Below are 10000 nucleotides of genomic sequence, written 5' to 3' on the forward strand. Positions count from 1 at the left end.
AGACAGTGTTGTTAGATGATTTTGTTAAACAATGTTGATAGACGGCGTTGATAGACAGTGCTGTTAAATTAAAGACGGTGTCGTTAGACAGTGTTGTTAGATAGTGTTGTTAGAGAGTGATGTTAGACAGTGTTGTTAGAGCCAGTGTTGTTAGACAGTCTTGTTAGAGAGTTTTGTTAGAGACAGTGTTGTTAAAGAGTGCCGTTAGACAGTGTTGTTAGAGAGGGTGTGGTTAGAGAGTGCTGTTAGACAGTGTTGTTAGAGACAGTGTTGTTAGATGATGTTGTTAGGGAGTGCTGTTAGAGACAGTGTTGTAAGACAGTGTTGTTAGAGACAGTGTTGTTAGACAGTGTTGTTAGAGACAGTGTTGTAAGACAGTGTTGTTAGACAGTGATGTTAGAGACAGTGTTGTTAGAACCAGTGTTGTTAAAGACAGGGTTGTTGGACAGTTTTGATAGACAGTGTTGTTAGATGATGTTGTTAGGCAGTGTTGTTAGAGACTGTGTTGTTAGAAACAGGGTTGTTAGACAGTGTTGGTAGACAGTGTTGATAGACAGTGTTATTAGACAGTGTTGTTAAATTGAAGATGGTGATGTTAGACAGTGTTGTTAGAGACTGTGTTGTAAGAAACAGGGATGTTAGACAGTGTTAATAGACATGGCTGTTAAATTAAAGATGGTGTTGTTAGACAGTGTTGTTAGACAGTGTTGTTAGACAGTGATGTTAGAAGTGTTGTTACAGAGTGCTGTTAGACAGTGTTGTTAGAGAGGGTGTTGTTAGAGAGTGCTGTTCAACAGTGTTGTTAGAGACAATGTTGCTAGATGATGTTACTAGAGTGCTGTTAGAGAGTGTTGTTAGACAGTGTTGTTAGAGACAGTGTTGATAGACAGTGTTGTTAGAGACAGTGTTGTTTGAAGGTGTTGTTATATACAGTGTTGTTAGAGACAGTGTTGTTAGAAGATGTTGTTAGAGACAGTGTTGTTAGAAACAGGGTTGTTAGACAGTGTTGTTAAAGACAGTGTTGTTAGAGACAATGTTGCTAGACGATGTTACTAGAGTGCTGTTAGAGAGTGTTGTTAGACAGTGTTGTTAGAGACAGTGTTGATAGACAGTGTTGTTAGAGACAGTGTTGTTAGAGAGTGTTGTTAGACAGTGTTGTTAGACAGTGTTGTTAGAGAGTGTTGTTAGACAGTGTTGTTAGACAGTGTTGTTAGAGAGTGTTGTTAGAGAGTGTTGTTAGACAGTGTTGTTAGACAGTGTTGTTAGAGAGTGTTGTTAGACAGTGTTGTTAGACAGTGTTGTTAGAGAGTGTTGTTAGACGGTGTTGTTAGACAGTGTTGTTAGAGAGTGTTGATAGAGACAGTGTTGTTAGACGGTGTTGTTAGAGAAAGTGGTGTTTGACGGTGTTGTTAGAGAGTGCTGTTAGACAGTGTTGTTCGAGTGTGTTGTTAGACGGTGTTGTTAAAGACAGTGTCGTTAGAGAGGAGCAGCAATGTTGACCCTCAGTTTTCTGTCATTCTTCAGATCCGCAACTCAGCAGAAAAAAACATGGCAGGCTACGGCTTCTGTCTCTATGACTTATATATATATATATATATAGATATAGATACATCTGGTATTCATGTGTGTGTGTGTGTGTGTGTGTGTGTGTGTGTGTGTGTGTGTGTGTGTGTGTGTGTGTGTGTGTGTGTGTGTGTGTGTGTGTGTGTGTGTGTGTGTGTGCGTGCGTGCGTGTGTGCGTGCGTGTGTGCGTGCGTGCGTGTGTGTGTGTGCGTGCGTGCGTGCGTGCGTGCGTGTGTGCGTGCGTGCGTGTATACGTGTGTCATCCTGTGAAGGCAATAGACTGAATCTATTATACTGTGAGTGCCTACAAAATAAAGTCAGCCAGTTAAATGAAAGACATACTGTAGCAGAAAATAGCAGAGCACTATACAGTGTCTTTAATTAGGAAGTGGATGCAGGTCATCTGTAATGTACCAAGTGTATAGATCATTTAGCCTCATCTCTGACGGGAAAATCTTCAAATGGCGCCTGTCTCCTTCATCTCATGTGAGGAAAAAGTGTTTGAGCATGTGAACACGGGGCCTCCCGAGTGGCGCAGCGGTCTAAGGCACTGCATCGCAGGGTTAGTGGATGGGGTTGGCCGGCCAGGATTTCCTTGTGCATTCGGCTGTAGCGACTCTTTGAGGCGGGCTTGGCTTCGGTCGCCAGATGGACGGTGATTCCTCCAACACATTGGTGCGGCTGGCTTCCTGGTTAAAGAAAGCAGTGTGTCAAATAAGCAGTGCGGCTTGGCAGAGTCGTGTTTCGGAGGACGCATGGCTCTCAACCTTGGCCTCTCCCGAGTCCGTATGGGAGTTGCAGCGATGTGACAAAACTGTAACTACCAATTGGATATCACGAAATTGGAGAGAAAAAGGGGTAAAAAATATATATTAAAAAAAGAGCATGTGCCCTTTGTCTCTCTCACGTACACACACACACACACACACACACACACACACACACACACACACACACACACACACACACACACACACACACACACACACACACACACACACACACACACACACACACACACACACACACACACACACACACACACACACACACACACACACACACACACACACACACACACACACACACACACTCTGCCAGGCATCTGTCAGTGAGTGGTTCTTTGCTGTAGAGTTTTTCCTGCTGTATCTTCAACATTTCCCTGTAGACGTTTCAGCGTCTGTTCAAAACCACTCTGACAAACTCTAAAATGACTTGCTGTGGTTATCATGCTGCTTTATGTAATGGCAGCCCTCTGGGTGCACAGCCCTCATTGGCCCCTCATTCCCTCATTGTCCCCTTGGAGAAAATCTGTTACAGTATCATAGACACATTTTTAATTTACGTTGATGAAAAGGACAAGGACAATATACTGGGATCAGCTAAGCCTAACATAAACCATTAGGGGATAAATACATCACTGGTCTGAGATCGTGGTTGGTTGACAGCAGACTACAGCTACGGGACAAGTCAACCATTGTGAGGGGAGAAGAGGTGAAGGAGTGGGGAGAGGGAGCAATGGAGTACAGTTCTGCCCTAGACCCTACAGAGAGAAGATGAGAAGTGATAAGGCTGGTTCATTGATTCCGTCCTGCAGTTGACAAGCTCTCGAAAGGTTACCTGGCTGCTTGGATTAGGCTCAGGTCAGTCAACGTTTGTGAAACAGGATCACTCTGCCCTGTCTATCAGAGCAGAGGAGAGGAGAGAGAGGACCTTGTCTCTGAGCTACAGCCACACAGTCAGAGTCAGGAGAGGAGAGGAGAGGAGAGGAGAGGAGAGGAGAGGAGAGGAGAGAGAGAGAGAGAGAGAGAGAGAGAGAGAGAGAGAGAGAGAGAGAGAGAGAGAGAGAGAGAGAGAGAGAGAGAGAGAGAGAGAGAGAGCTGGCCTCAGTCCCATACCTGAAACCTGGGAGACTGACTCATTCTTGTTACTGTACAGCATCTGTACAGCACCTCACACACACACACAAGGACAGATAAGGACTGAGTCATTCAGTACGACACCACAAATACACTTGACCACACATATACTTGACCACACCACACACACACACACACACACACACACACACACACACACACACACACACACACACACACACACACACACACACACACACACACACACACATACACACACACACACACACACACACACACACACACACACACACACACACACACACACACACACACACACACACACACACACACACACACACACACACACACACACACACACACACACACACACACACACACACACACACACACACACACACACACACACACACACACACACACAGGTGATAAGAAGCTATCACAGTGAGACAGCAAGGACACTTCAGGTGACACAGATGAGTGTTTGAGAAATCTTCGAGTCCCTGTGTGGTATAGAACTGCTGTAGCACTGTAGAAACTCACATCTCCAGCAGCAGCACAGGCACAGTTTGGAACTCAGGTCCCACAGTCCAGCACTCATTATAGTCGTATCTATGTTGACCCAGCCCTGTGTTTCAAACACCTGAACTCTGTGGACCCAGCCTGTGTATCAAACACTTCAACTCTGTGGGCCCAGCCTGTGTATCAAACACTTTAACTATGTGGACCCAGCCCTGTGTATCAAACACTTTAACTATGTGGACCCAGCCCTGTGTATCAAACACTTTAACTATGTGGGCCCAGCCCTGTGTATCAAACACTTCAACTATGTGGATCCAGCCCTGTGTATCAAACACATTAACTATGTGGACCCAGCCCTGTGTATCAAACACTTCAACTATGTGGATCCAGCCCTGTGTATCAAACACTTCAACTATGTGGATCCAGGCCTGTGTATCAAACACTTCAACTATGTGGATCCAGCCCTGTGTATCAAACACATTAACTATGTGGACCCAGCCCTGTGTATCAAACACTTCAACTATGTGGATCCAGCCCTGTGTATCAAACACATTAACTATGTGGACCCAGCCCTGTGTATCAAACACTTTAACTATGTGGACCCAGCCCTGTGTATCAAACACTTTAACTATGTGGATCCAGCCCTGTGTATCAAACACTTCAACTCTGTGGGCCCAGCCTGTGTATCAGACACTTCAACTCTGTGGTTGATTGCTGCCCTGTCTTGGCATGTGTTTACATTCCAATCACTCAACATCTCTCTGCATATGAAAGCTAGTAACTCTATGTAGGGATGTGCATGGTACTGTATGATAGTGTATACTGTACAGTACAGTATGTATTTCACTGTGGGTGTGTGTATATTTCTGTGTGTTCTGTAGTTCAGAGCGAGGGAGAGGCCAGGCAGCAGGATGAACTTGTCTGCTCTCCTCTCCACAGCCTTTCCATATTCAATGTAATTACATACCTATTCTAATAGAGAACACAGCTGTAGCCCGAGCCAGCTACAAGAAAGAGCTACTCTTTCCTCCTCTCTCAGTGTGTGTGTGTGTGTGTGTGTGTGTGTGTGTGTGTGTGTGTGTGTGTGTGTGTGTGTGTGTGTGTGTGTGTGTGTGTGTGTGTGTGTGTGTGTGTGTGTGTGTGTGTGTGTGTGTGTGTGTGTGTGTGTGTGTGTGTGTGTGTGTGTGTGTGTGTGTGTGTGTTTTTTTTATCCACCAGCGTTTTCAGTGTTCTCGTAATCTTAGCTGATTTGTTCTAGGATGACAGATTGAGTCATGTTTCCCTCTAAATACATTATTCACTAGCCTGGGGTGCATTTAGATAAACTGATAGTTGGAAAATCCCAAAACAAAACACATGTTGTATGATGTTGGTCAATATGTTTCTGATTGCTGAGTGTGTCCATGCATGGATAGTCACGTGTGGGAACTTGTCAAAACATTACAGCTGTTTTTATTCATACCAATGATCCCTAAACACCCTCTTGTCTTCTGTCTCCTCCGCCTGCCCCCGTCCCTCAGTCAGGAGTTCATGTCATCTCTACAGTCTTGTTGTTCCATCTCAGCCTGAGGCAGTGTCTCCATTAGGTTGTTTGTTTTCCATCAGACAGGGTCATCTCAAATGGCGCTGGGTCATTCCTTTGGAGGCCTCTCTCACCATTCAAACAATAACAGCTTTATTCTCCTCCCCACCTCCACACAACCTGCTCTGCCCTGACTACCCTGTCTCTCCCCAAAACAAAGCATTTAGTCATGACTCAGTCAAATAATTGTTATGGTTTTTTAAGTGCCAATGTGATACAGTATGTAGAGCTGCCAGTCAGGGAGGAGGAATGCACTTCAATAAAGCTGCCTGAAATATTTGCTCAGGAAATGTAATAACAGAGAGAGAGAGAGAGAGAGAGAGAGAGAGAGAGAGAGAGAGAGAGAGAGAGAGAGAGAGAGAGAGAGAGAGAGAGAGAGAGAGAGAGAGAGAGAGAGATAGATAGATAGAGAGATAGAGAGAGACACAGAGAGACACAGAGAGACACAGAGAGACACAGAGAGACACAGTGGGACACAGTGGGACACAGAGAGACACAGAGAGACACAGAGACAGAGAGACACAGAGACAGAGAGACAGAGAGACAGAGAGACAGAGACAGCGAGAGAGAATTAGTTTACTAGCTGCTGGTGGCACAGGGCCATCAGTACACCTTAGACCTGAGCTGTGGGGCTGTGGGGCTGTGGGGTCTCTCTATACACCACATCACTGTTCTCAGGTAGATACAGTATTGAGATCTTGAGTTTACACATAGACCAGATTTCAGATTTTGGTGGAAAAATGTTGGTAGGAAGCAAGTATGGCTTTTTCCTAGCCACCGTGCTTCTACACCTGCATTACTTGCTGTTTGGGGTTTTAGACTGGGTTTCTGTACAGCACTTTGAGATATCAGCTGATGTAAGAAGGGCTTTATAAATACATTTGATTTGATTTGGTGCTTTGTCTCTTCAGAGCTCTCTCTGACAGACTGGTTACGGACTGTTGTTTGTCTGTCAGACAGCCTTCACACATCTCCAAACCCACCCCACCTAGTTCCCACCAACTCAACACAACACTTACATTGTCATGCTAACCCCCTTTCCAATTACAGACCAGGGCAACAAATCAAACCAGCATCCTCGTCTTATCAACTACCTTACAACCCCCACAACCCCAACCCCTCTCACACACACACACACACACACACACACACACACACACACACACACACACACACACACACACACACACACACACACACACACACACACACACACACACACACACACACACACACACACACACACACACACACACACACACACACACACACACACACACATGTCAGACATCTCAGACCTCAGCAGAGGTTTGGAATCAGAGGACAGCTTGAACTCTTCATCACAAAATAAATGTAGGCAGTGTTTTCTTTTTTAATTAAGGGATGGCCCCAGCACCACATAGAGGACACACACGCACACACACACACGCACGCACGCACACACACACACACACACACACACACACACACACACACACACACACACACACACACACACACACACACACACACACACACACACACACACACACACACACACACACACACACACACACACACACACACACACACACACACACACACACACACACACACACACACACACACACACACCATCATAAATACTGAAGGGGTGTGGGGTTTCCAGTTGAAAGCAGACATTTCTCTGTACTGTGTGTCATTGTTAAATAATTGATCCTCTATTATTCTATGGTCACAATGAACAGTGCTGTTTGTAAATACAGTTTCCTCTCCAGGAGGGGAATGCTATATGTAAGTTCTCTCAGAGACGGTGGTGAAGGAAAACAACACATTAGGTCAGTTTGTCATAATAAGCTCCACGAGGCTTCAACTGATGGGTTCAGTCTACTGTGTATTAGCTTTGGACAACAAAAACATTCTCAACAGGACACATTTCATCTGACAGTGTTGTGTGTGTTTTACAGGTATTCTCAACAGGAAACATTTCATCTAACAGTGTTGTGTGTGTTTTACAGGTATTCTCAACAGGACACATTTCATCTGACAGTGTTGTGTGTGTTTTACAGGTATTCTCAACAGGACACATTTCATCTGACAGTGTTGTGTGTGTTTTACAGGTATTCTCAACAGGAAACATTTCATCTGACAGTGTTGTGTGTGTTTTCCAGGTATGAGATCAAGTATGACAAGGAGGACTACCTGCTGAGAGTGAAGAAGGCGTCGGCCAGTGACGAGGGCACCTTCACCTGCCTGGCAGAGAACCGCGTGGGCAAGGTGGAGGCCTCTGCCAGCCTCACCGTCAGAGGTGAGTGAGGGCTGCCCACTGGCGCGCACCTCTTTCTGTCTTTTACTGTATAACCCTGAGCAAGTTCAGAACGCCAGTCACAACAGCTTGGCATCTTACAACTGTTTTAGTTTATCAGAAATGGGGATTAGTAAGAGCTCAAAATCACTCGCCTGCCATAGAAACAAGAAACAAGTTGATTGGTAGTAGTATTGTTGATCTACTGTGGAACAGGAGTGTTTCCACAAAGAGTCTTTCCTTCAAATAGTGCTGACTGCCACAGCCAAGAAAGAACACACACACACACCTTCCCATGGTGGTCTTCTATCCATGTTATCCCCCCAGTCACTGAAGCCATTCCACAGTTAACTGGTCTACACCGCAGTACTGCACTGTAGGTGGGCACATTTTTCATCATAATCAACCCCCTTTCTCTCTGTCTCTCTCTCTGTCTCTCTCTCTGTCTATCTCCGTCTCTCTGTTTCTCTCTCTCTCTCTGTCTCTCTCTCTGTTTCTCTCTCTCTGTCTCTCTCTCTGTTTCTTTCTCTGTTTCTCTCTCTCTGTCTCTCTCTCTGTTTCTCTCTCTGTCTCTCTGTCTCTGTCTCTGTCTCTGTCTCTGTCTCTGTCTCTGTCTCTGTCTCTGTCTCTCTCTCTGTTTCTCTCTCTGTTTCTCTCTCTGTTTCTCTCTCTATCTCTCTCTGTCTCTCAGTCTCTCTGTCTCTCCCTGTCTCTCTCTCTCTCTCTCTCTCTCTCTCTCTCTCTCTCTCTCTCTCTCTCTCTCTCTCTCTCTCTCTCTCTCTCTCTCCCTCTCTGTTTCTCTCTCTGTCTCTCTCTCTGTTTCTTTCTCTGTTTCTCTCTCTCTGTCTCTCTCTCTGTTTCTCTCTCTGTCTCTCTGTCTCTGTCTCTGTCTCTGTCTCTGTCTCCGTCTCTCTCTCTGTTTCTCTCTCTGTTTCTCTCTTTGTTTCTCTCTCTATCTCTCTCTGTCTCTCAGTCTCTCTGTCTCTCCCTGTCTCTCTCTGTCTCTTTCTCTCTCTCTCTCTCTCTCTCTCTCTCTCTCTCTCTCTCTCTCTCTCTCTCTGTCTCTCTCTCTCTCTCTCTCTCTCTCTCTCTCTCTCTCTCTCTCTCTCTCTCTCTCTCTCTCTCTCTCTCTCTCTCTCTCTCGCCCTCACTCTCTGTGTCTCTCTCTCTCTCTCTCTTCCTCTCTCTGTCTCTCTCTCTCTCTCTGTCTCTCTCTGTCTCTCTCTGTCTCTCTCTCTCTCTGTCTCTCTCTCGCTCTCTCTCTCTCTTTCTCTCTCGCTCTCTCTCTCTGGCTCTTTCTCTCTCTGTCTCTCGCTATCTCTCTCTCTCTCGCGCTTTCTCTCTCGCTCTCTCTCTCTGGCTCTCTCTCTCTCTGGCTCTCTCTCTCTCTCTCTCTCTCTCTCTCTCTCTGGCTCTCTCTCTCTCTGGCTCTCTCTCTCTCTCTCTCTCTCGCTCTCTCTCTCGCTCTCTCTCTCTCTCTCTCTCGCTCTCTCTCTCGCTCTTTCTCTCTCGCTCTCTCTCTCTGGCTCTCTCTCTCTGGCTCTCTCTCTCTCTCTCTCTCTCGCTCTCTCTCTCTCTCTCTCTGGCTCTCTCTCTCTCTCGCTCTCTCTCTAAGGCTCTCTCTCTCTCTCTCTCTCTGGCTCTCTCTCTCTGGCTCTCTCTCTCTCTCTCTCTCTCTCTCTCTCTCTCTCTCTCTCTCTCTCTCTCTCTCTCTCTCTCTCTCTCTCTCTCTCTCTCTCGCTCTCTCTCTCGCTCTCTCTCTCGCTCTCTCTCTCTCTCTCTCTCTCTCTCTCTCTCTCTCTCTCTCTCTCTCTCTCTCTCTCTCTCTCTCTCTCTCTCTGTCTTCTCTCTCTCTGTTTCTTTCTCTGTTTCTCTCTCTCTGTCTCTCTCTCTGTTTTCTCTCTCTGTCTCTCTGTCTCTGTCTCTGTCTCTGTCTCTGTCTCCGTCTCTCTCTCTGTTTCTCTCTCTGTTTCTCTCTTTGTTTCTCTCTCTATCTCTCTCTGTCTCTCAGTCTCTCTGTCTCTCCCTGTCTCTCTCTGTCTCTTTCTCTCTCTCTCTCTCTCTCTCTCTCTCTCTCTCTCTCTCTCTCTCTCTCTCTCTCTCTCTCTCTCTCTCTCTCTCTCTCTCTCTCTCTCTCTCTCTCTCTCTCTCTCTCTCTCTCCCTCACTC

General features: G+C 46.0%; 1 protein-coding gene across 2 annotated transcripts in view; it reads left to right on the plus strand.

Annotated features, from left to right (window-relative positions):
• Positions 1-10000, plus strand: part of robo2 (roundabout, axon guidance receptor, homolog 2 (Drosophila)) — a 682751-nt gene that overhangs the window by 542002 nt on the left and 130749 nt on the right. For both annotated transcript variants that reach the window (XM_046293777.1, XM_046293776.1), the window contains exon 6: positions 7698-7834. In XM_046293777.1, coding sequence (XP_046149733.1) covers positions 7698-7834 — 137 coding nt within the window. The remainder of the gene's footprint in view (positions 1-7697; positions 7835-10000) is intronic.

This window comes from Oncorhynchus gorbuscha, linkage group LG13, assembly GCF_021184085.1.
Source record: "Oncorhynchus gorbuscha isolate QuinsamMale2020 ecotype Even-year linkage group LG13, OgorEven_v1.0, whole genome shotgun sequence".
NCBI lineage: Eukaryota > Metazoa > Chordata > Actinopteri > Salmoniformes > Salmonidae > Oncorhynchus > Oncorhynchus gorbuscha.